Source organism: Rattus rattus, chromosome 7 (assembly GCF_011064425.1).
Source record: "Rattus rattus isolate New Zealand chromosome 7, Rrattus_CSIRO_v1, whole genome shotgun sequence".
In the NCBI taxonomy this organism is placed as follows: domain Eukaryota; kingdom Metazoa; phylum Chordata; class Mammalia; order Rodentia; family Muridae; genus Rattus; species Rattus rattus.
Window position 1 is genome coordinate 49,189,215 of NC_046160.1, and position 26,602 is coordinate 49,215,816.

A 26,602-nucleotide genomic window follows, 5' to 3' on the forward strand; every position below is an offset into this window, starting at 1 on the left:
GTTATCAAAATATTTTTATAAAATTTAAAACATCTCTCTCTCTCTTTGAGCGAAAAAGAAGGAAGGAAAGACAGCAACTCTGATCTCTTTAGCTCTTTATTATATTCCTGCAATCTGAGTCACCCTGAAGAATTTCTACTTTCTTTGTGTGTAATCCACAAAGCTCCCTGAACTCCCATTGGGAACAATGGAGTACACACGGTTTCTACATTCATCCCCTGCCCCTGCCCCTTCCTCCCCCCACCCCCGCCATTTTCTTTCCTTTTTTCTTGCAGTGCTGAAACCTAGCCAAATGTCTACTTAACCTTGGAAAGTGAAAGGTAGAGAGAGAAAAGCATAAAGAAGTCTTTGGCGTCGTTTATAAAGACATGTGATCCTAATTTAGAGCGAGGAGCACGTTCTCCTCCAAAGCCTGAGAACTGGAAAGAAGCCAAGTTCTTTGGACAAGCCTCTGTTTGTGGGCACACAGGTGAGAGCGCTCTTGTTGCCATGCAGGTGAAGTTGTAGGTCAGGTGTGTGTGTCTATAAATCCACACCCCTTTGTAACGAGTGACACTCAAAATACATTTCTAACAAGATCGCTGGGCCGCTCAGGTAAGCAGGCAAAACTTCCAGACTACTCACTGTTCAGTCTTTCAACTTCTGCTCTATTGAAACAATCAATTTTTTTCTATTTAAAAGTAAGACTCTTAGAAGCGTGAGACGTGAAATGATGCTATATTCCGTTGCTGCTACTGACTTGGCTTCCTGGGCTGGCTTCACGGTTTAACTCTCAATTCATATTAATAATAGAGTAAGTTAAACTCATTTGATAATGATCTCGTTTTAAAAAAAAAATCAGGGCGCTAACAACAATGCTTCCTTGTATTTTTAAGGCTTTACTTGTTTTGTTTTGTTTTTTCTTTACATTTATTTCATGTGCGCTGGTGTTTTGCCTGCATGTATGACTGTGTGTGGATGTCGGATCCCCCTGGAACTGACAGGTGTGATTTGTCATGTGGGCATTGGGAACTGAACCCAGGTCTTTTGGAAGAGCAGTCAGTACTCTTAAATACTGAGCCATCTCTCTCGCCCCTAAAGTTTTATTTTAAGATACAGAAAATTGCAATACTAAAGTAAGTGGTTTATGTTAAATTCCTCTTCAAAAGTACAAGCCTAGAGTTAGAGAGTGCTAATTGGCCAATGCTGTTAAAGCCTCCTGGTAGACGGCAGGGTTGGTGCTTCTTCAAAGCATCTGCTGCTGCTGTAACCTAAGAACAAGTTCTTCCCAATGCCTGTCCCCCCCATCTGGAACTGAAGGGTTCTCAACGAGACACACTCAGACCAAGGGAAGCGTCCCTGAGTCCCGAAAAACCGTAGACAAGCTATATTGTTTTGAATACAGTCAGTACAATTTTTGCAACATCTAACAAAAGTTTCTTAACTGAATATAAAAATGTGCTTGACAATAGTACATAGATATGTAATAAATGCACAGATGCTAGAAATTAGAGGTTATAAGGCTCATCCTCAACTGTGAACTTGACCTAAAATAACACGAATATTGAAAGTTACACACCCTTTCCCTTTTCTTGATGTAGATTTTTATCTGTTCATCTCTGGTTCTAGCATCAAGAATTTTCCAAATATTTTCTCCAGATTAACTTTCCCTAACTTTTCTTCGAAGATTATAAAAGAATCTGAAGTATTTTTGGACCTTCTCAAGGAAGATGAAGAGACAATCTCTGGGATTTATTATTATTATTATTATTATTATTATTATTATTATTATTATTATTATTTTCTGCCTATAGTTCAGTTGTAGACCTTCCAGAAGCTGATAGGACTTTTTTTTTCATCTTTATTAACTTGGTTATTTCTTATTTACATTTCGGTTGTTATTCCCTTTCCCAGTTTCCGGGCCAAAATCCCCCAACCCCTCCCCTCCCCTTCTATATGGGTGTTCCCTTCCCCCTCCTCCCCCCATTACCCCCTCCCCCCAATAATCACGTTCACTGGCGGTTCAGTCTTAGCAGGACCCAGGGCTTCCCCTTCCACTGGTGCCCTTACTAGGATATTCATTGCTACCTATGAGGTTGGAGCCCAGGGTCAGTCCATGTATAGTCTTTGGGTAGTGGCTTAGTCCCTGGAAGCTCTGGTTGCTTGACATTTTTCTTCAAATGGGGTCTCAAGCCCCTTCAGCTCTTTCAGTCCTTTCTCTGATTCCTTCAATGGGGGTCCTGTTCTCAGTTCAGTGGTTTACTGCTGGCATTCGCCTATGTATTTGCCATATTCTGGCTGTGTCTCTCAGGAGAGATCTACATCCGGTTCCTGTCAGCCTGCACTTCTTTGCTTCATCCATTTTATCTAGTTTGGTGGCTGTATATGTATTGGCCACATGTGGGGCAGGCTCTGAATGGGTGTTCCTTCAGTCTCTGTTCTGAACTTTGCCTCCCTATTCCCTGCCAAGGGTATTCTTGTTCCTTTTTAAAGAAGGAGTAAAGCATTCCATTTTGGTCATCCTTCTTGAGTTTCATGTGTTCTGTGCATCTAGGGTAACTCAAGCATTTGGGCTAATAGCCACTTATCAATGAGTACATACCATGTATGTCTTTCTGTGATTGGGTTAGCTCACTCAGGATGATATTTTCCAGTTCCAACCATTTGCCTACGAATTTCATAAAGTCATTGTTTTTGATAGCTGAGTAATATTCCATTGTGTAGATGTACCACATTTTCTGTTGTAGAGCATCTGGGTTCTTTCCAGCTTCTGGCTATTATAAATAAGGTTGCTATGAATATAGTGGAGCATGTGTCTTGTTATATGTTGGGGCATCTTTTGGGTATATGCCCAAGAGAGGTATAGCTAGGTCCTCAGGTAGTTCAATGTCCAATTTTCTGAGGAACCTCCAGACTGATTTCCAGAATGGTTGTACCAGTCTGCAATCCCACCAACAATGGAGGAGTGTTCCTCTTTCTCCACATCCTCGCCAGCATCTGCTGTCACCAGAGTTTTTGATCTTAGCCATTCTGACTGGTGTGAGGTGAAATCTCAGGGTTGTTTTGATTTGCATTTCCCTTATAACTAAAGATGTTGAACATTTCTCTAGGTGTTTCTCAGCCATTCGGCATTCCTCAGCTGTGAATTCTTTGTTTAGCTCTGAACCCCATTTTTTAATAGGGTTATTTGTCTCTTTGTATGTTTTGGATATAAGCCCTCTCTGATAGGACTTTCTTGTAGGTAATTTTTCAACATCACTACTGCAACTTGCAGCCTGACTGAAGCTGACCCTTCCAAGTTGGCCTTGTTAGCCCAGGCTGTCCTGTTCCTTGTCCATTGCTTTCTTTTCATTGTCCAGGTCCGAGAATGACATTCTGAAATGTTTTATGACTTAATGAGCTATAAGAACTGAAACTGATAGTGTTATCAGACATGGTTACTGTTTAACATGCTTTTAGACCCTGCATACAAAGAAAACAATAAGTGGTTCTGCTGGCAATTATCGATGGAAGTAATCAATAAGACTAACCAGGAATGGCAAATATCATTGAGTCAGAAATGAGACAGGAGAGACATCATTGAGAATGAGAACATAGTGGAACAAGACAAATAAGAAATTATCTAGAGAAACCAGGGCCTATAAACCTCCACTGAGCTGTTGCCCTACGAGATCTCAGATGCTATTTTGCATCAACTCTCACAGTCACCTGTTGTTTTCTTGGGAGCAAATTATTGTGTCTTGTGAATCCTTCCATTTTCCACAATTCTTAGTGGAGTTAAATATAGCCGCAGTCCAGCAGAATCAGTAAGCAATTGTTGATTGCATTTGGGCTAGGAAATTTCATTACGATGGTAGATGATACAAATCTGCAGTCAAAAATATTTTAAGAAATTTCGAACAAGCACGGAGGATATCTGTGCACTGCTTTCTACTCTGCTGTCCCTATGCGTCATCTCGGTAGTGTGATAACGCTTGGCCTTTTTTAGAGAGAAAAGTTTTAAGTGGAAGGCTCTATGACTGTTGGAGCTGTGTGCCTACAGAGCACTGAAAACCAAGGCTTGCCCATAGTCTGTTTTGCTTCTTATTTGTAGCCGAAGATTGTTTTCATGTCTAATCTCATGCTACTCTAGAGTTAAAGATGTTGTCCCAGCTGTTAGGCCCAGAGAGATGAAAAGTGAAAGAGTCAACCTTGCTTTGCGTGATGAAGTTTGAAAGTGATAACCAACAGGATGGGGTTTGAGTTTCACTATGGAGCTACAGTGACCTCAGGAACAGCTGGGTACCCTCCACCTGCTCTCATTGTCACTCTGCGTCAGGATTTCCAGAACCCTCACAACCTTAATATTTACTAAAATGGTTTTTAAATGATCACCCTGAGATTATCTAATATAAAACTGAAAAATGAAACTGTCAGGTTCTGGTTTGTCCAAATACCTTTGGATAACGGCCTGTGAAAAATGACCAGCTTCTGAAAATTATCTTTTAGCTGCCTCTGAGTGACTCTCTAGAAGACATGCTACACTCGGCTCTGGCCCTCTGCCTTTTGCTGATCACAGTTTCTTCCAACCTTGCCATTGCTATCAAGAAGGAAAAGAGACCTCCTCAGACTCTCTCAAGAGGTACTGTGATCTCACTGTCGTTTCTACACTCAGTCCTTCAACTGTCCTCAATACATTTGCTGTATACATCTATAGTTTGATTATAAGCAGAAATGCCTAGATATTTGTTATGTATGACTTTACAACAAACTATTCTAAAGGGGATCATTGATTTTTAGATAGTAAATAATCAAATTTCAAAGGAATAATGACATTTTGGGGTTCGGGTTTTTTGTTTTGTTTTGTTTTTTGAGACAGGGTCTTTCCATGTAGCCTTGGCTGGCTTGGAACTTGTTACATACACCAGGCTAGCCTCAAACTCATAGATATGGGCCTGCCTCTGTCTCTTAACCACTCTGCCTGGCTTAATAAAAATGGCTTAATAAAAATTCTTTAATGTATCTTTTGTAGATGTTGTAAAGAACTGGTTTGACGAGTATAGCTTTGATCATAAGAATCTTAGAAACGAAATGGTTCTTCTATGCCATAATGTTGTCTTAAAAGCAATTTAAGATTCTGCAAAGATTGCTTAAGTTCCCAGGCCCCTATTTAAGGCAAGAAAATAATTGTTATAATTTTATAGAGGGCTATATCCAGAAAACCATGCTTTCTCTCACTTCCTGATAACTTTGGATAACTAAGTCTTTCTTAGGACTCCAATAAACAGTTGCACTGACTTTAGACATTTGACATTGGCTTTGGCTTTAGGTAAACACACACACACACACACACACACACACACACACACACACACACACACACACACACACACACTTACAGTTTTACTCTGGCCTAAGGGGGAAAAAAAACTTTGTATCCAAAAGGATGATGAGGAAACAGTTCTCAGAATTCTTTTTATGTTTTCAGGGAAACAGTAAATGCTGAGAATTATTTGCCCCAACATGATAAATTGAAATAAATGGGATAACCACATAGTGTTTGGCCACACTTTGATGTGGTGCTCTGAGCAGAGTGAACAACGAAACACACTGCAGGGATCTAAAATGCTAACACAGACTGGCTTCCAAGCCATTCATGTCTTCACATATATAGACCACCAGCTGTGCCCATAATTGCTTGCCTAAGTGAATTAATTAAACTTTAGCTCAGCAATCACAACCTATACATCTTGAAAGGCAATGCATACTGAAAAATAGATAAAGGACAAAACTACTTCCCTGGATATACTTTGTCACATCGCTCTCCAAACAAGCACAATAGTTATAAAATAAATAGCTCAGTAACTTTAAACCACCCAGGGCCAAACTACTAATTGCTGATGTATAAGACATCAGTACCCTGTGGGTCCATTCAGATGTTGATCTAAAACTCTGAAGCCAAGTTTTACTACACGTTTTTATTTATGAGCTGAGGTCAGAGACAACTTGTTGAACTTGCTGGACTCTGTTCTCTCCTCCCCCAATTTGGGTTGCAGGGATCAAACTCAAGTCATCGGTTTTGGTAGTAGGAGTATTTGCCTGCCATCTTTCTGGACCCTTTTCTGGCAAACTTTATGAAAACAAATTAGAATATGCATGGCTTACCTTGAATAACTTGGTTCTACTACTACAGTTATTAAGATACTGCTTTAATGGAGAAAAAGATCACTAACGCTGAGTCACTGTGCTGAGGGCTGGCTTGTATTTGCTGACCCTGTGACTGTCTATTTCTGTGTTAGCAATGGCGGTGAAAGTGAGGATGAAAGGCAGGATCGGGTGGAAAGAGTCAGGGTACAGTGTGCCCAGTGTGGACCTTTAAAGCAAAGAACAGTACCAGCTAAGGACAGGGAACACTTGGAAGAAAACAGATTAGTGAGGAAAGGAAATAGGTAGTTATAAAAAATACACACGCACAAATGTTTTGTGACCAAAACACTTCCTAGCATCTTTTTTGTGTAAGAATTGTATCTGGGTGTGATGGTGCTTGCCTAAAGTGCCTCCCAGTACTCAACTTTGTGAGTTCAAGTCCAACATGGCTACAAAACTAAACAACTGCCCAGAAGCCAGTGCAAGTGCCTAACATACAGCAGATACTCAAAAAAAATGCATATCTGATGAATGAATAAAGTCATCCATAGAAAATCAAAAAGCATAACCAAATCTAGAGACAAAACAACAGTCACAGATCTAGACATGGAAGAGAATTTAAATTCTGTCACATTCGCCCCATTGTAATTATGACCTAGACTTCATGCAAACAGTTATGACACACAGTATGCTCCCGGTAGAGCTCTATCTAGTTCGGATGTTATATAATTTTTTTCTCTGTATTCTCAGAGACTAGTGGATAAAAGCAAAACAGATGATGATCCTTTAATGTTGGTGGAACTAGGTTGAGCAGGAAAAAGAGATCTGGAATGTTCCCATTGATAAATCTCTAGTATTTGAGTGACGTTTACAACAGATAAGGGGAGCTGGAGAGATGGCCAGCACTTAAGAGCACTGGCTGCTCTTCTAGGCAAACCTGGGTTCCCATCTCAGCACCCACATGGCAGTTTACAACTCTCTGGAACTCCAGTTCCAGGGAATCTAATGCTGACTTCCATGAGCACAAGGCATACATGTGATACACATACATACATGCAAGCAAAACACCCATATGCAAAAACAATAAAAACATAAATCTAAAGTATAAGATAAATATAAAAATAACATCTAAAATAAATACAAGCAAAGAAAGAAAAGTAATCAAGGGGCTGCTGTCATACTTCTACAGTAGGTTAATGTGAAATGGACAAAAGCAACATCAGATCATCTTTCAGGATCATTCCAGAGAAGACTCCAGCTACAGTGAAGCACCAAAACCACAAAGATGGCTTCCAATGTTAAGATACTGATCTAGAACAAATATATCTATTATTTTTACTGTATTATAAATTGGCACAGTGACTTTGTAGAACAATTTAACTAACTCCTCAGAAAGTTAAAGTGTGTTCCAGGTGTAGTGGCACTCACCATTAATCCCAGCACTTGTGAGTTTGAGGCCACCCTGGCTCAGGAATAGAAAATGCTACCTACAGAGAGCCTGTCTTGATGAATAAATTTTTTATGGGTCTGTCACAGCAATACCCCATTATACTGGTACTAACTTCTCTCACTGCCTAAGTCTAGTGCTATGCAATGGAATAGTATTAAGCCATAGAAAAGTCATTAACTACTAACATGTGATAGAGCACGAACTTTGAAAACACGCTAAGTGAATAATTCAATCACAAAGATCAAAGGAAATACAAGAACAAAGTGTGGAGCAGAGACTAAAGGAAAGGCCATCCAGAGACAGCCACACCTGGGGATTCATTCCATATACAGACACCAAACCCAGACATTATCGCAGATGTCAAGAAGTGCTTGCTGACAGGAGCCTGATATAGCTGTCTACTAAGACCTCTGCCAGAGCCAGACAAATACAGAGTGGATGCTTGCGTCAACTATTAGACTGAGAATGGGGACCCCGAAGGAGGAGTTAGGGGAAGGACTGAAGGAACTGAAGGGGTTTACAACCCCATAGGAAGAACAACAATATCAACAAACCAGACCCAACAGTGCTCCAGGGACTAAGCTACCAACCAAAGAGTACACAAGGAGGGACCCAAGGCCCCAGCAGCATATGTAGCAGAGGATGGCCTTATCTGGCATCAATGGTAAGAGAGACCCTTGGTCCTCTGAAGACTTGATGACCCATTGTTGGGGAATACCAGGGTGGTAAGGTAAGAGTGGGTGGGTGAGAGGGGGATCACCCTAATAGAAGCAGGGGGAGGAGGGGTGGGATGGGGCGTTTCCAAAGGGGAAACCAGGAAAGGGGATAACATTTGAAATGTAAATAAATAAAATATCTAATAAAAAAATCACATAGTGCAAATGTGGGGACTAGTCCACTTACATGAAATGTCCAGTATATGCAAACTAGAGGGGTACATACTAGATTAAGTGTTTCTTAGAGCTGGGAAAGATCTAGAAAGTAAGTGGTGGATGACAGGTAAAGTGCTTAGTGCCAAGCCTGATGACCTGAATTCAATTCCCAGAATCCTTTACTGTATGTAGAGAACCTACACCTTCAGTTGTCCTCTGACCTCCACATTAGCACCGAAGCACATCATGCCCCCTCGTCACACACATAAATAAATGGATAAATAAATGTAATTAGTTTTTTTTTTTAACAAGAGATGGCTTTGAGGTGGTAAAAATGTTTTAAAGTGTACTCTAGTGTTGACCATGTAGCTCCGGGAATTTGCCACAAAGAATGTAGCCTTTCTATGAGTGAGTAGAATAATGTGTGAATAATATCTCAAAGTTGTTATCAACTAACAAATAAATGAAACAAAAAGAAACACAGAATCATTTGCATCTTAGTTCACAGTTCTACTTTTCACTTCTGTTGTTACATGTCTGTGGTATCAAGGGTAGATGCCGCAATCTGTTATTTTAACACAGAGGAAAACCTGAGTCTAATTAGCCCCCAGTTAATTCGTGTCAGTCTTTCTCATTTATATCTGGGTTAATTATTAATCCTAAACACTCCTCAATATGCCTGGATGGCCTGTACATCCTACTTCTTGAGAGCTTCATGTTTTAATCTCTAGCATGCATTCACAATTACTCCTTTCTAAGGCTAATGATTCTCTCTGTAGTCACAGCTTTCTCTCTCCCTGTATCTCACTCCTTGGATGTTTCCAGAATACTCTGTGTGTGTGTGTGTGTGTGTGTGTGTGTGTGTGTGTGTGTTAAACATTTTTCAAGCAAAAAATCGAAAGTGGAATTTGAAACTGTTGCTCAAACGTGCACTGCATAGAAGCAGTCAGCGTCCTTTGACGCTCAAGATTCAAAATGGCTCGTGGCAGTGCTTTGGAAGTATGCTAAGGATCATTTCATGTACGTTCTGAAAGCTAGAGCTTTTGCATGGCCAGAGACGTCTTCTCAGCCACCGTCCATCAATTATCCAGCCCTGATCATTGCTGAACAGGTTCAAGGTTGGTCTTGAGCTTTGTTTGAACTCCCAAACGCTATAACATACAATCTGATAGGGTGCCACTTTGAATCCAGACTATCCTTTACAGTATCTGTCACTGAACAGCTTTAGAGCTATTACAGGTCTGTAGATTGACATCTGCTTATCAGTCAGGGACCTATATGTCCTGGAATAATACAAGAATTTATCTCTTCTTCAGGGTGGGGAGATGACATCACCTGGGTGCAAACTTATGAAGAAGGTCTCTTTCATGCTCACAAAAGGTAAAATCCCTCTCAGTTACTCTTCACATCTCATCTCTCACGCCTCAAAGAAAAGACAGAAAGAGTTATGTTTGCATCTGAAAGAATGCCACAGTTCTTGTGCTGTGATTGTAGGCTGGGTGAAGTCATGGTTGCTATCCCAATGCTTCTCATCTCATTACTGTAACCAGATAACTGACAGAAACTACTTAAGGAGGGAGGATTGATCTTGAGTCAGCACTTGGACATAGAATCCATCGTTGTAAAGAAGGCATGGCAAAAGTTTCCATCACACTGACAGTCAGCAGAGAATGGGGCCAGGGTCAGTCAGGTACATCCTATGAGGGCTGTCCACCAGCCACCGCTCTCTCCACCTTCTAAAAGTTCCACAACCTTGCAAAACTGTGCCACCAACACAGTGAGAACAGTTGTTCAAACAAACAAGCCTGTAGGGAACATTTCCCGTTCAATCCATAACAAATAGAATTCTTTGTTTGTAAACGTTCTAAATCCCTCTGCTTGGATTTCTTTATTACGCAGGCAAGCTTTAAATATAAGTTGTATGAATATGGGGTGATGCCACTCACCAAGCACTGTGCAAGCTTAGGACAGCAATTTACAGGAACAGTCCTCCAGCAGGTCTGGTGAGCAAGACACCGTGGGGATCTTTATTTCACACCCCTATTCCTACTTAATCAGCTGAGTACTAGTTGACCATCCTCCAGTATGTGCCAGGCACTGACCAATGATCAAATGTAGCATAAGTTTTATCCTTAAAGATTGCAAAATCTCCTGGAGAATTTTTCATATGTCTGAAGAATATTCATTTCCAACTCTCAGATTAAAGTGGAAACAGAGAAAATTAAATGGAAATGGAGCTAACCACTCTCAGAACTGAATAAATATTACAGACAAATTTCATTTCCAAATATGAAGGTAAGAAACAACACATGGACAAATTCCAGCCTCAGAGCGCTGAAGGTATCTGCCCAGAGACGGGAAAATTCAATCTGCAAATTCTAGGATGGTTAAAAACTAAAAATGAGTCTGTTAAATAGATCAAGCTAATAGAGTTCTAGCAGAGTGAGCAAAAGCCCTGAGTTCAATTCCCCTGGTCACATAAGATGGGTGTGATGGTGCACACCCAGGACTCTGGAACTAGGTGCAAGGGGATCATGAGTTCAAGGATATCCCAGCAATACAGTAAGCTGAAGGCCAGTCTGAAATCCATGAGACTTTGTGGAAACAGGTGACTTCCAGGAGCTCACTGGGCAGCCAGCCTAGATGAAGTAGCTTACATCAAGCTCTGTGAGAGACACTCTCTCAGAAAATGAAGAAGAGCGTTTATGGAGGTGGACAATGACATTCCACTTTGGCCTCTTCAGGAACTACACAGATGTTTGCAACTACACATGCATGCACATACAACACATAGCACTCATGTGTATGTACCACATGCACATATCACATACAGTTCACACACACACACACACACACACACACATTTATGTGTCAAATGGGTCAAAAGGATATTAAGAGAGAAATTTTTAAATTATTTTATTTATTTACACTCCAGCCATTGCCCCAATTCCCACAGTTCCTCATCCCATTCCTCTTTCCCCTTTCTTCTGTGAAGGTGCTTACACACACACACACACACACACACACACACACACACACACACACACACACACACACACACACACAGAGCATTCCCCTTCCCTGGGGCCTCAAGTCTCTCAAGGATTACACGCATCTTCTCCCACAAAGGCCTGACCAGGCAGACTTCTGCTATATTCATGCCAGGGGCCTTCAACCGACCCACATATGCTCCTGGTTGGTAGCTCAGTCTCTGGGAGCTCCCTGGGGCCTGCATTAGTTGAGACTACTGGTCTTCCTATGGGTCACTCTCCCCTTCACCTTCTTCAGTCTTTTCCTTAATCCAACCATAGGAGTCCCCGACTTCAGTCTAATGGTTGAATGTAAGTATCTGTGTCTCTCTCAGTCAGCTGCTAGTGGAGCCTCCTAGAGGACAGCCTTGCCAGGTTCCTATCTGTAAGCACATCATAGCATCAATAATATTGTCAGGCCTTGGTGCTCCACCATGAGCTGGATCCCAAGTTGGGCCCATCATTGGAACTTGAGTCTCTTCTCCATCTTTGTTCCTGCAGTTCTTTCAAATAGGAACTATCTGGGTCAGAAATTTTGACTGTGGGTGAGTAACCCTATCCCTTCGCTTGCAGCTCTATCTACTGGAGTTGGGCTCTTCGAGTTCCCTCTCCCCAATGTTGGGCATTTTGGCTAAAAGCACCTCCATAGCCATCAAGTCATATGGAGACCCCATATGAACAACAATGCCAACCAACCAGAGCTTCCAGGGACTAAGCCACTACCCAAAGACTATACATGGACTGACCCTGGGCTCCAACCTCATAGGTAGCAATGAATAGCTTAGTAAGATCACCAGTGGAAGGGGAAGCCCTTGGTCCTGCCAATACTGAACCCCCAGTGAACATGATTGTTGGCGGCAGGGTGGTAATGGGGGGAGGATGGGAAGGGGAACACCCATAGAGAAGGGGAGACGGAGGGGTTAGGGGGATGTTGGCCCGGAAGCCGGGAAAGGGAATAACATTTGAAATGTAAATAAGAAATACCCAATTTAGTAAAGATGGAAAAAAATAAAAAAAAGAGAGAATTGTGTTGGAATTTTGATGGGGACTACATTGAATCTAGATTTCTTTTGGTAAGATGGCCAAACCAACCCATGAGCATGGGAGATCTTTCAAACTTCTGAGGTATTCTTCAATCTCTTTGTTCAGGGATTTGAAGTTCTTGTCATACAGAGCTTTCACTTACTCGATGAGAGTTGCACCAAGATATTTTATACTATTGTGGTTATTATGAATGGTATTGCTTCCTTAATTTATTTCTCAGCTTGTTTATCATTTGTATAAAGGAAGGCTACTGATTTTTGTTTTAGTTAAATTTATATCCTGCCACTTTGCTGAAATAGTTTATCAGCTGTAGGAGGTGACTGGTGGAATTTTGGGGGTTGCTTATGTATACTATCATAATATCTTAAAATAGTGAGACTTTGACTTCTTCCTTTGCAATTTGTATCCCCCTTGATCTCCTTTTGTTGTCTAATTGTTCTAGCTGGAACTTCCAGTACTATGTTGAATAAATAGAAAGAGAGTGGGCAGTTTTGTCTTGTTCCTGATTTTAGTGGGATCGCTTCTAGTTTCTCTCCATTTAATTTGATGTTGGCTATTGGTTTGCTATATATTGCTTTCACTATGTTTAGGAATATACCACGAATTCCTTATTTCTCCAAGACTTTCCACTGTGTTTCTGTTGAGTTTCTGTTTTTTTTTTGACCTACCCATTGGTGAGAGTGGGGTGTTGAAGTATCCGAGTATTACTGTGTGAGGTTCAATGTATGTATGTTTTGAGCTTTAGTAAAGTTTCTTTTATGAATCTCGGTACCCTTGCATTTGAGCCATAGATGTTCAAAATTGAGACTTCCTCTTGGTGAATTTTACCTTTGATGAATATGAAGTGTCCTTGCCCATCTTTTTTGATAACTTTTGGTTGAATATTAGAATGGTGTCTCCAGCTTGTTTCTTGGGACCATTTTCTTAGAAAACTTTTTTCCAGCACTTTACTCTGAGTTAGTGTCCGTCTGTCACTAAGGTGTGGTTCTTGTATGTAGCAAAATGTTGAATCCTGTTTACATATCTAGTCTGTAAGTCTGTGTTTTTTACTGGGGAATTGAGTTCATTGATGTTGAGAGATATTAAATACAGAATATTGTTAGTTCCTGTTATTTTTGTTGCTATATGTTTTGTGTGTGTGTGTGTGAGTGTGTGTGTGTGTGTGTGTGTGTGTGAGAGAGAGAGAGAGAGGAGAGGGGAGGGAGGGAGAGGGAGAGGAGGGAGAGGAGAGAGAGAGAGGGAGGAGGGAGGGAGAGAGAGAGAGAGAGAGAGAGAGAGAGAGAGAGAGAGATTCTCTTCATTTGGGTTTGCTGTGAGATATTTAGTTTCTTGTATTTTCATGGGTTTAGTTACCCTTCTTGTGTTAGAGTTTTCCTTCCACTATCCTCTGTAGGACTGGATTAGTAGAAACATACTGTTTAAATTTGGTTTTGTCATGGAATATCTTGGTTTCTCCATCTATGGTGGTTGAGAGTTTTGCTGGGTATAGTATCCTGAGCTGAAATTTGTGTTCTGTGGGGTCTGCATGACAGCTATCCAGGATCTTCTGACTTTTAGAGACTCTGTTAAGAAGTCTGGTGTAATTCTGATAGGTCTGTCTTTATATGTTACTTGGCCTTTTCCCCTTACAGCTTTTAATATTCTTTCCTTATTCTGTGCATTTAGTGTGTTTTGATTGTTATGTGACAAGAGGATTTTCTTTTCTGGTCCAATCTATTTGGTGTTCTGTAGACTTCTTGTACCATTATGGCCATCTCTTTGTTTAGATTAGGGATGTTTTCGTGTATGATTTTGTTCATGTTTTCTGGCCCTTTGAACTGAGAATCTTTACTCTCTTCTATTCCTATTATTCTTAGGTTTGATCTTTTCATTGTATCCTGAATTTCCTGGATATGTGGGGTTAGGAGTTTCTTACACTTTGTATTTTCTTTGATCAATGCATCAGTATCTTCTATACTATCTTCTATGCCTGAGATTCTCTCTTCTATCTCTTATTTTCTGTTGGTGATACTTGCGTAGGTAGCTCCTGATCTCTTTTCTAAATTGCCCATCTCCAGGGTTGCCTCCCTTTGTGTTTCCTTCATTTTTTTCTATTTCCATTTTTATATTTTGGACTGTTCTGCTCAATTCCTTCACTTGCCTGATTGTATTTTCCTATATTTCTTTACAGGATTGATTTGTTTCCTCCTTGAGGTCTTCTACCCATTTGCCTGTGTTTTCCTGCATTTCTTTAAGGGAATTGTTTATATGCTCCTTACAGGCCTCTATCATCTTGATAAGATAGGATTTTATAGCAGAATCTTGCTTTTCAGGTGTGTTAGGGTATCCAGAGTTTGCTGTGGTGGGAGAAGTAGGTTCTGATGGTGCTGAATTGCATTGACTTCTGTTGCCTATGTTCTTGTCCTTGCCTCTCATCACCTGGTTATCTCTGGTATTAACTGACCTGTGTGTCCCAGTCTGGAGCAGGCCTCCTGTGAGGCAGGCAGTGCTGTCTCTAGTTAGGGAGAACCTCCTGTGTCTCTTGTTAGAGTAGACTCCTGTGTTCCTCATTAGGGCAAACCTCTTGTGATACAGGCAGGCTTTGAGTTCCAGAGCCATGATCTGCCCCAGTTGCAGATGGATGGGCAAACTAGAAGGACTGTGTCCCTGGTTACTGCAGACCTCCAGGGAGACAGGCAGGCTGTAGGGTGTGGGAATGTATCAGCACTGCTGATCTGGCATGGGTGAGAAGCAGAAAAGAGATTTTTCTTTTAATTTGAGGAAAATCGAATAGGAAAGTCAACATACTGAAACTTATGCAATGCACTATAAACAGATCAAAGAGGGAAATTTTCTGAATAAATACCCTTACTGATATAATTTTCCAATAAATATCTTTATCTCATCATTTGAAAGAAGAACATTTCATATAATCTAATATTGTGCCTTAAAACTCCATTCCACAAAATAGAAAGAAACTAAATTCAAAATTAGTGTTAGAAAGGAAATATTTGAAACCATAAGAAAACAATGGACAGGATCAGACAAACAAAAGCTACCTTTCTTTTTTCTTTTTTCTTTCTTTCTTCCTTTTTTCCTTCTTTCCTTTTTTTTTTCCTTTTTTCCTCCCTTCCTTCCTTCTTTCTTTCTTTTCTTTCTTTCTTTCTTTCTTTCTTTCTTTCTTTTTCTTTCTTTCTTTCTTTCTTTCTTTCTTTCTTTCTTTCTTTCCATGCTCCTGACAACTGCATCTCAGGATGTCTATACCCCTGAGCTCAGTAAGAAGACAAGCCAGCTAATAGAAAACTTCCATGGCTGATGTTTACAAGGCTAAGTGTAGACCTGCCTGTGAGAGCATCATTAAACATCTTGGGCTTAGGAGGTCTGAATCTAGTTTGACCTGCTTATGAAAGCCTCATTGAATAGGGTTAGTTTTCGCATGTTACTCATAAGAAGTAGGCATAACACTTCATTCATCATTTTCCCACAAATTCTAAGGCAATTTGGAAGAGTTTTATCCAAAATGTACTTCTCTTTTGTTGCTTTTATTGTTGTTTTTGTTATTTTGTTTCATTTTTCAAGACAAGGTTTCTCTGTACAGTTCTGGCAGTCCTAGAACTCCCTCTGCAGATCAGGCTGGCCTCAAACTCAGAGATCTGCCTGCCTCTCCCTTCCAAGTTCTGGGATTAAAAGTATGCACCACTACCACTTGACTCCAAAATGTACTTTTAAAACTTGAGAAGTAAATAAAGTTATCAATTCAAAGTTTGTATTTAACATTTACTGAGACTAAAACACAATCCTGGATACTTCATTTTTCAGTGGTTATACAGTCACTGAATTTATATAATTATATTTTGTAATTGGTTTTTGAAAAGATGGATGGGGCCTGGGAATCTAGCCAACTAGTAGAGTGCTTGCCTAGCATGCCCAAAGATTGATTACCAGTTTCAAACCAAATTAATAAATATTAATAGATAAAAATTTTTGTTGAATAAGCATGTTTCAAATTTTTCTTTTTTGTGTCTATAATTATTTATAGTATTAAAGCCATATTTGAAAAAATTATCCAATACGTCTTTCTTAGCCAGTTTTGTGTTGTTATAATCAAATACATGAAGCTGGGTAACTTGTAAAGCAAAGAGGTTTGCTTGGCTCCTGAAATTCAAGGTCATAGACATCGATATTTGCCTGGCTCTGGTGAGACCTCACGGCAGATGGATATGATTGTGTGCAAAGAGGATTAGGAGATCCCAGCCTCACGGCAAAGCATCCTTGTGGGAACTGATCCAGTCCCAAGAGACCAGATCGTCTCCCAGGAAACACAGTGACATATTCTCGAGGACACGCTATTACCTAACCACCTTCTACCCTCAGATTTTCCACCACCTCATCATCCCATTAGGGACCTTGCTTCCACCACAAGAACTTTAGGGGATAGGAGGAAACCTAACCCATGAAAATATCCACATCATAATTATTTTTATCCCTTCTGCAATTACTACTCTCATTTTACTTTTAGACTAGAGTTCGGAAGTAACGTAACATTACAACTTTGTTCAGAGTTAAAATCAAAATGATCCTGAAAAATATATTAATAGGAGACTCTCATTTATTTCTAAATTTAGGTTGACACATGAATAAAATGATGCGAAACTGATCAACTATGACTATTTTTTTAAAACTTAAATGATAAACCAAGAAAATTTTAAGTTGACTCTCCTTAAATCATATATCATCATTTCATTAGCAATAATTACATAAGTCCTGGTGATAGCACTGTGTTCTAGCTATCTATACATACTATAGTAGACCTAAGGGCACCTGCTACTTTTTGCTATGGTTCATGTACTCCACACCAGCAACCTGATTCAGTATGCTATGCAGCCTGTGAGCTGACACTGATAATATTATACATGGTGAGTTCTGTGACCACACACCAGATGGCACTACCTACTATAGGTTACATTGCCATGAAGTATGAACCTAAGATATTTAAGTCTTCTTAATAGTACCAAAATTTTTATTATAACTCCATTTTATAATTTGAGGCAGCATTAATCAACTTCATTTTATGCTTTCTCTGTTTAGTAACAAGCCGCTGATGGTTATTCACCACCTGGAGGACTGTCAGTATTGTCAAGGTAACCGTAGCTCCTGGGATCTTACTGTGGATCCAAACATGAGATAGAAGTTAGCTGGTAAGAAAGGTTAAGAAGGAACCCAGAAAAGTAAGTCCCACCATTCTACCAAGATGCTTAGTGACCAAGAGAGAGCCACCTAGGGGCACCCACTAGTAACTGCAGCAGAAAGAATGTGAGTCAGAGGTAAACCAAGGCTAAGTCGTGAGACACAGTCCAGACAAAGGATTATAATGGCTGCTCAAATCTGCTGAATGTAAAACTATGATATGCTCTTCTTAAAAATAAAAATAAGTGGAATAACTTTCTGACAGAGAATTTTCTAACCAATGAGTGACTACGCAATGTAAATTATAAAACTATTGTGTTTGTCAATGTAATTGTCCGTTGACATCTCCATAAACAGATTCTAGCTCATTGCTTCCCAATTATAGACTACATAGTAAAAGTACCACAAACCATTTACATCCATGCCATTGACACAAATATAGAAAACGTACTAGCTATGATATTACATGGACAATGTTTTGACCCTTTAAGCAAACTGACATTTCATTCTCCCTTACAGCACTAAAAAAGGAATTTGCCAAAAACGAAGAAATACAAGAAATGGCCCAAAATGACTTCATCATGCTGAATCTCATGGTATGTAAGCCTAACCATAATGTCATAACTTCAGGGAAATGCTGACCTCTTTTCTTTTTTTCAAAAAAATGCAGGATCAAGTATTTTTACTACAGAATGTGTAAAGATTCTAATGTATAATTTCCTGGAAATTTAGCTTCCATAGAGAATGCTACACAGTCCAATGATGTTCATTTGTTTCGTCTTCTGCTAGCATGAGACCACGGACAAGAACTTGTCCCCTGATGGGCAGTACGTGCCAAGGATCATGTTTGTTGGTATGTGTGCACCCCCATGTCAGGTTTGCTAAATTAGTAGGAACCTTGGCAACCTTGTTTTTATTTGCTTTAAGATCTAACCTAAGCACTGTCCTTTTTAAAGGGGATCCATTTCCAACCCAATCAATAACATTATGTTCTTGTTAGATCCATGCCGAAACACACAATGTTGCTAACAAATTTTAAACATTTAAAAAGAATTTATGCTCTTAAATCAACTTATCCATGCACTTTTAATACAATACCCCAAAATAGAGCCATGCCTCCCTAAAAGGAAACAAGGCTAATCCATCATGATTCACATGATGAAAACTGACTTTTTTTAATAAATTTTCCAGACCTTGTTATTAGAGTAGGGAGAAGAAACAACGTTAAAATCATGTTAAGTAATATTTGGGTGACTTTGTTGTGTGTTGTTTTTGACAGACCCTTCTTTGACTGTCAGGGCTGATATAACTGGAAGATACTCTAACAGACTATACACATATGAACCCCAGGACTTACCCATGCGTGAGTAAATTACATCATAAATTACATTGGTCAGTCATGACAGCTGACCCTGACACACACTAAAAAAGACAGAAATGTTAGGAGAGAGAATGCTTCCTCCTAGTGTCAAAGACCCAGTGTAAATTTTCTCAGATGACAGTAATGATGGTTTTGTCCTTCTGAAATGCCTATAAATACTGAGGTACAAAATTACTTAAGAGTAAATATTTTTAATTACAGTCACTATCAGTCATAGTAGTCTCAGATCCAGCAATACTGGATTAATTCAATAACTAATAGAAAAGAAAACACTCTCTCAAAGCTCCTTTGATAAAACTGCTTATTGTCAATGAATTTGATGAGCCACCTTTGATTAACTTAATCCATAAATTTACAAATATTCACTTAGCTTATTAATATAGTATGCTAATGAGCCAACTAATACAAAAGCATAAACAATCTACTTTAATTTATTATCATTTAAGTTCTAACATTTACTACTTTCATTTGCAAGAGCACAATGTGTGTTTACTCTCCTCTCAGTGATAGACAACATGAAGAAAGCACTAAGACGTATCCAATCAGAGCTGTAAGGAATGATGGAAAGATGCTTCCCCTCTAAACGGTCAAGCGTGTGACGCAAGCATCTGGCTCACTAACAAACACCAATGTGCGAGTACCTGGATTTCATAACACCACTACTTACCTTTGTGAAATGTCTGCGATGGTTTATGAAGGCAAAATCATATTTTAATAAATGTTAAGCTTACGGTGATGCTGTCGTTTGATATTTACCTGTTCCTGTAGCAAAGAGAGTTTCCATGAGCTCACAGTTGCTATGCTTTGCATGTGCAATGTCTCCCCTGCCTCATGTCTTGATGGCTTGCTTCTCAGATAGTAAAGAAGTTCTGGGAACTTTAGAAGGTGGCATCTAGCTAGAGGTCATAGGTCATGATAAGTAGCTCATTGAGGATATCTCATCCCTGACACCTTATCTTGCTCTCTATTTCCTATTGACCAAGAAGAGGAACTTCATGCACACGCACACGCACGCGCGCACACACACACACACACACACACACACACACACACACACTCCCTGCTATGATTGTATGATTGTTCTGCCCAAGTCCATGGTACTAATTGACCATGGACCAGACCCTCTGAGTCTTCCTCCCTATGTTACTGATGCCAGACACTTTGGTTACTACAAAAAGTACCTAATACATTTCTAGTGGAGGAACAAGGGCCTCAGTAAGAAGTTGGCGGTTACTTCTACTTCCTCTGCTCTCATTCTCTTTGACCGCTAATCTAATTTTACACCCATCCCTGCAGCACATCAAATGCACTGTTGTAAAAGATAAACGATCTCCTTGTTACATATTTAAACCTTTAGCAGAGTATTTCAAAGTTAACCAATTACTTATTTTCCCCTTTAAATCAAGATAGGTATTTGAAAGTAAATTCAAATAAACTTAGAATATATTTTAAAATTCAACCACCTTTTTTTCTTAATTATTAGTAGGTTAGTAAATATTTAATGTTTCCCGAAAAGTGAAATCATCTTGGTAATATTAAAGAGTTTCTCCAAATAATTATCAGTGATGATACAACCTCCTAATATTATCGGGTGACCAATTTCTGATTCAGCTCTTCACAGGAATACCAGAAGGCCGATAAAATGTTTCATGTTCTTTTAAATAATAATAAGATTTCTGCCAAAAGGAACCCCACAGTCAGGAAGGAACAATTATCAGAAAGCAGGACATCTTCGGATAGTTTGCATTCCTAACCTATAGAATCTGATCATATTTCTGAAGTGTCCTGAGTCAAAAAACATATGCTTGAGCTAGAAATACACAGTCTGACACACATACCTGGATAACCCCGAGATTTGGTGAGTCAGAGAAAGATCGTTCTAGGTGTGATTTGATACCATCCTGTTGGTTTTAAAATTACACTTTAAGAACCTGATCTGCTTGGATATGAATAGAATGCATGAATATTTTCTGCACTACGTTTCTATGTAAGCTATCTGCACAAGGCATAAACACATACATTCATGCTCCCGAATTAGAGAATACCAGTACATTATAATTAATTAAGTGTTTTACTTAAACACTAATTTGACTTTGATCTAAAATTAAAAATAAGATGTAGTATAGCAATGCAATTCTTAATATTATTTTGATAGAAAATATTAAAGTAATACAGTTGATTAAAGTAATTCATTACTGAATACATAGAAAAGGGAGAAATGTGACTCACAGAAGGAATTCATTGACAACTTAGTCTCTACAAACAAAAGAAGAATATTCACTTGTTTTTATTTAGAGTTAATGGTAAATGTGTCACTGAATAACAAATTGACTTTTCTTTATAAAAAAAATTAGTATTTCTTTATATATTTATATATAGTTGTATTATGCATACATTAAATAACATTCATTTTAAATTGTAATTTTGTAATAATTATATTAGGAAATATAGCTTTGGAATCTGTTATTTCCTCTAAACTCATTTAAGTTTTTAAACTCTGTAGCCTACTTAATGCTTCTACTTAACACCATCATTTGACAAAATGACTTGCTCGGATCCAACCGCTTCTAGATTTGCTCTCCCATTTTGTATTTAGAGCTACACATCAGCATTTGCAGGAGGTTCTGGGAGAAGGAAGGTACGAGCATAACCTCTTCCCCATTATTTATGCCTATAACATCTAAATTTCTTCCCTGATGTACTCAACATTAAGAAAATATTACTAATATCGACTCTCTGAAAATGTATGTACAATTCTGTGTGAATGAAATTTGTACAGAGGAGCTTTCAGGATTCATTTGCACTGCAAAGAGACACAGTAGTCAGAGAGTTAAATATTCCAAGTGATAACAATGGGGTTGTGTTCCGAAGTGTAGGGTAGCCAGTTAAATCCAGATAAACTGCTGTTCCAGTGGCTACATTTACAGAGCCACGATTCTACCTGAAGCTCAGGAATCATTGCAGAAGCCGAGGTAGGAAGACTGTAAGAACCAAAGGATCAGGCAGTTTGCTATGAGATTATGTCTCCTAGTAACATCAGAAGCTACACCCATGAGGTCTCATCAACGTGACTGCTGAACAAGAACAATGGGCATGCCAAACTTGATGGGGAAAGCCCAGGAGTCCTCGATCCCACGCATCTAAGAAAATCTGGTTGCAGGAAGAATAGTCTCCAGAGAAGGACACACCAACTGGTTAACCAGTACCAACTGGTCAGCTCTGAAAACATAAATAGAACAAACGTTGTGCATACTGAGCATGTTGTATTTATGTATTTAGGAATGTGTGTGTGTGTGTGTGTGTGTGTGTGTGTGTGTGAGAGAGAGAGAGAGAGAGAGGGGAGAGAGAGAGAGAGAGAGAGAGAGAGAGAGAGAAAATGAAAATGGAGGCCATGGAGGAGCATATTGGAAGGTTTGAGGTTGAGAAGTAGAAATGATGTAATTATATTATGATCTCAAAAATAAAAAACATAACTTTTTCTTTTTGCTGAAAATAGATTTTTTTCATACAATATATATGATTACGGTCTCTCCTATCCCTACCCCTCCCAGTTCCTTTCTACCTCTCTTATCTGGATCCACACCTTTTCTGCCTCTCCCTAGAAAATAATAGGTATCCAAGAAATAATAATAAAATAAAACCAAAACAAATAAGAGAAGAACAAGACAATCAAACAAGAAAAAGAGCCAAAGAAAAAGCACAGGAAATACATAAAGAGGCAGAGACACATGCATTCACACACACACACACACACACACACACACACACACACACACACACACACACACAGAGGAATCCCATAAAAGCACCACAGGATGCCATGATATATACAAAGGACAAGTAAGATTTAATGACAACAACAACAGTAAAGCCATGACTTAGCATTATGTAATAATGAACCGCCAAAGATGTCTTTGGAATCCTTTAGTGTTGGCCATCTGCTGCTGGAAATGGGGCCTACCCTTAAGAGGGGTTTGCTTTCCCTCTGAGACTTTCTTGGAGAAAACTGTTTTCATTTGCAAGTGTCTATCAGTTGGAGAGAGTTTCTGGATCAAGGGTGAGGGTCTTTTCCACTTCTACACTCAGTTCTTGGGTCCCATTTGACACCATGCAGGCCCTGTTCATGCTGCCTCAGTGTCTGAGTTCATATGTGCCCATACCCTGTTGTGTCTAAAAGACCTTGATGGTGTCCTCCATCCCCTCTGGCTCTTAGACTCTTTCTGTCTCCTCTTTCACAGAGCTCCCTATGCCCCAAGGGGGGAGCTTGGATGGATACATCCCAGGTCTCTCACTCTCTGCATACTTGTCCGGCTGTGGGTCTCTGTATTTGTTCTCATCTGCTACAACAGGAGGCTTCTCTGATGATGGCTGAACAGGGCACTGGTCTATGAGTGTAGCAGAAGGTCATTAGGAGTCATTTTATTGCTACTTTCCTTCAGCAGAACAGTAGTATTTGGTTAGGTTCCTGGTTAGTCTGGTCTCAGGATCTTGGCCAGCCAAGCAGCATCTGGTATGAGCTCCATCTCATCAAATAGGGCTTAACTCAAGTCAGATACTGGTTGGCTACTCCCACAAGCTGTTGCACCAGTGTGTTCTGAAGGCAGAACGCCATTGTAGATGAGTTTGTAGCTGGGTTGGTGTTAACCTTTCTCCTTGGGTACCATGAAGAGTACCTTCCCATGCTGTGAATACAGGTACATGGGTGGTAAAGGCTCAAAATGGGCACCAGCTCGACTTCTCCATGTTCGAGGAGTTGTGTAGGTTTCATCTTAAGCAACGGGGCCTTACTGTCATTTTGTAGAGAGCCACTCATAGTCTTGCCAACAGACTGGGTTGTTTAGGGGTCCCCATGAGACCCTATTTGATTAGATGCAATCCATTCCTGGAACTGGAAGCTTCATTTGTGGACAGGAAATGTTAAATTGGAGCTCTGTCTCCCTCGTTATTTGATAATTTCATTTATGTTGCCTTTATATATGTAGATATTTTAGGAAGCTTCTACTATATCAGGTTCCTATGTGGCCCTTAGTTTTAGCTGTCTCTCCCTCTATTTCCTCTCTCATCCCCTCTCCCTTCCCTATCCCTAGTTGATCCTCCCATTCCGGTGCCCCCTTGTCCATTAGAGAGGACCCCGTCAGTAAAATGCTTCCCATGCAATCATGAGAATCTGAGTTCAAATCCCAGAACTTATGTAAATCGATCCAGGCATGGTGCTACCCACTTGAAATAGAAGTGCTGGATGGAGTCACGTGGATCTCTGCAGCTCACTGCTCAGCCAATCTAGTGCTAAGCAGGCTCCAGCTCCGGGCCAATGAGAGAAGCTATTTAAAAAACAAGCAAACAAACGACGCACATTCACTTGAGTAAGCATAAACACACAGAGACCGTATTTTAAAAGCTTTAAGCTTTCCTAATTACCCAGCATCTATTTTCTATTTTGTGTCCGAAATGGCATTTATTACCGTGTATGCAAAGACAGACTGGAAAAAATTAAAGCCATCTTCCATCCCCTGCGGAATTCCACCTAGAGATAAGATGTGAATATGCCTCAACAATAGGAAACAATCTCTCTCGACATGACTCCCATGGAGTGGGACCAGTAGAGAGAGACACAGCTGTCTCACCATGCTGTCAAGTTTCACACAAGCTGTAGTGCTTATGAATCTTAAGTCAAATGAGAACGTGTTCTACTACTGCCAATTTGATAAAAACAGAATCTTTAGCCCCACCGTATGGTTTCTGTTTTATCAAATTGGCAGTAATAGAACACGTCCTCATTTCACTTAAGATTCATTGGTATAGACCTAAAACACAAAGTACACACAGGTTTGTTTTATATTTCAGGGTTTTATAATTAACAAAAATGTGTCAGGCTTCAAGGACACTTATCTTTCTAGAACATTATACATATATACATTAAGATTTGCTAAAGACTTTAAAGTGATACTTCTTAAAACATAATTATATACAATCTACATATTTAACTCCAGTCTTACTGAGTAAAGAAAAAAATGAGGAATTTCTTTTCTGCATCTTAAATATGTTTCTTCCCTGTCTGTCTTTCATGAAGTAGTAAAACCCTGGAAACAGAGTCTCCCTGTGACTCCCTGGCCTTCTCACCCATCCACACTGATAAACAGCACCACAAAATTGTTCAGATGTTGGGAGGGCAAAGGGATCTTGGAACCCACCTGTAATCAGAGGCTACTAAACCCTGGACTCACCTGCTATTCGCCCAGATTTGGTTTAGGACTACTGCACACCTTGGCTGGACTAGATCTACTGGAATGTGATTGGATTCACACTAACCATTGGTTACCGCCACTCAGGGAACTACAGTGCAGTGATTTTCACAGAGAATATGTCATCACACTGAGCTACTGAGCTACATTCATTTTTATTGCTGTGATGAAACACCCTGACCAAAGAAAAGGGGGGGGAGCTTAAATACAAAGGGTTTATTTTAGCTTACATTTACACCTTCAGTCCAAATTACAGGGGAGTCAAAATTTTCAAGAACTTGAAGCACCTGGGCATAGCACAACAGCATATCCACAAGCAAGAGCAGAGATAAAGAAATGCATGAATGCTAATCCTCAGCTTGCCTTCTCTATTCTCGTACAGACCATGACCCAAACCCAGGAATGGTGCTGTCTACCTCAGTGAGGGCAATCAAGATGATCTCCCACAGACATGCCTATAGGCAAAGAGGATCAAGATAATTCCTTACGTAGATTCTTCTGAGGAAATTCTAGGATGTGTCTACTTGGTAATTAAAACTAGCCATTATATACAGGTTGAATTGCTCCCCTTTACATGTCAGAATCCTTGTTCTTAGTACCTCAAATATTACCTTTACTCAAAAATAGAGACCTTAAAAGATGACATTAGTCATATTAGACAAGAATGGATCCCAACACCAACGTGATGATGGTATCTCTACAAACAGGAAAATTGATTCTCACTCTAGCCAAAGAGGCAGGAAAGTTCTCCACAGATATTCACCTCTCTCTGTGTTCCTTCAAACACAATCCACAAGTCTCACCAGCAGCTCTGTACCTACTGCAGCCTCCCTTCCCCTCCTTAGCCCCACCTCCAGTGAATCATACAGATCTTCCCCTTGAAACTACCCACCCCCCACTCCTCTCATTCTCCCCTCACTCCAGCAGGCATTCTCTGGGAACCACCAGGTCCAGGTAAGAAGCAGCCAGAGAAGCAGGTAGGCTAACTTGGGACCTTCACCACTCCTTCAAATCCAAATCCCAGCATCATGCTCAGCCTGGTGGCAGACAACATGAAGCAGATCCCCTGTCCTCTCTGCCCCAATGCCCAGCTCTTCCTGCACCACCTTCCTTCCCTCCACTCATCACGTTATCTCAGCACCCAGCTCCAGCAGGCATCCTGTGGAACACTTGCAGGTCATGGTAGGAAAGCAAATATCCTAACTGGTGACCTTTGTCTCTCCCTCTTCTCCAAATCTAAATCCCCAGTCTCAGCCCCAGCTCTGTAGCAGACTCTGTTGTGGCCTCTCCTTACTCTGCCCCTATTCCCAGGG

The 26,602-nt window shown here is 40.0% G+C and overlaps 1 protein-coding gene across 2 annotated transcripts; it reads left to right on the forward strand.

The window, feature by feature from the left end:
• Nucleotides 1-487: 487 nt before the first annotated feature.
• On the forward strand, nucleotides 488-26,371 carry Agr3 (anterior gradient 3, protein disulphide isomerase family member). 2 transcript variants are annotated; one of them, XM_032907652.1, is made up of 9 exons: nucleotides 488-594; nucleotides 4,468-4,600; nucleotides 9,744-9,807; nucleotides 17,568-17,620; nucleotides 18,186-18,262; nucleotides 18,456-18,519; nucleotides 18,946-19,029; nucleotides 25,672-25,816; nucleotides 26,214-26,371. In XM_032907652.1, the coding sequence occupies exons 2-8, from the start codon at nucleotides 4,495-4,497 to the stop codon at nucleotides 25,767-25,769; spliced, it is 546 nt and encodes a 181-aa protein (XP_032763543.1). In that variant the 5' UTR covers nucleotides 488-594; nucleotides 4,468-4,494; the 3' UTR covers nucleotides 25,770-25,816; nucleotides 26,214-26,371. The 2 variants fall into 2 exon arrangements, with proteins under 2 accessions (XP_032763543.1, XP_032763544.1); XM_032907653.1 differs by lacking the exons at nucleotides 25,672-25,816; nucleotides 26,214-26,371 and adding an exon at nucleotides 19,552-19,783 and having other exon boundaries at nucleotides 489-594.
• The last annotated feature ends 231 nt before the right edge of the window (nucleotides 26,372-26,602 follow it).

Bases quoted from the DNA above. Each gene is read 5' to 3' on its own strand.
- Agr3 (XM_032907652.1), top strand. From the start codon at position 4,495: ATGCTACACTCGGCTCTGGCCCTCTGCCTTTTGCTGATCACAGTTTCT. The intron at 4,601-9,743 runs GTACTGTGATCT...TCTCTTCTTCAG, and splicing joins TCCTCAGACTCTCTCAAGAG to GGTGGGGAGATGACATCACC. The intron at 19,030-25,671 runs GTGAGTAAATTA...ATTCTCGTACAG, and splicing joins ACCCCAGGACTTACCCATGC to ACCATGACCCAAACCCAGGA.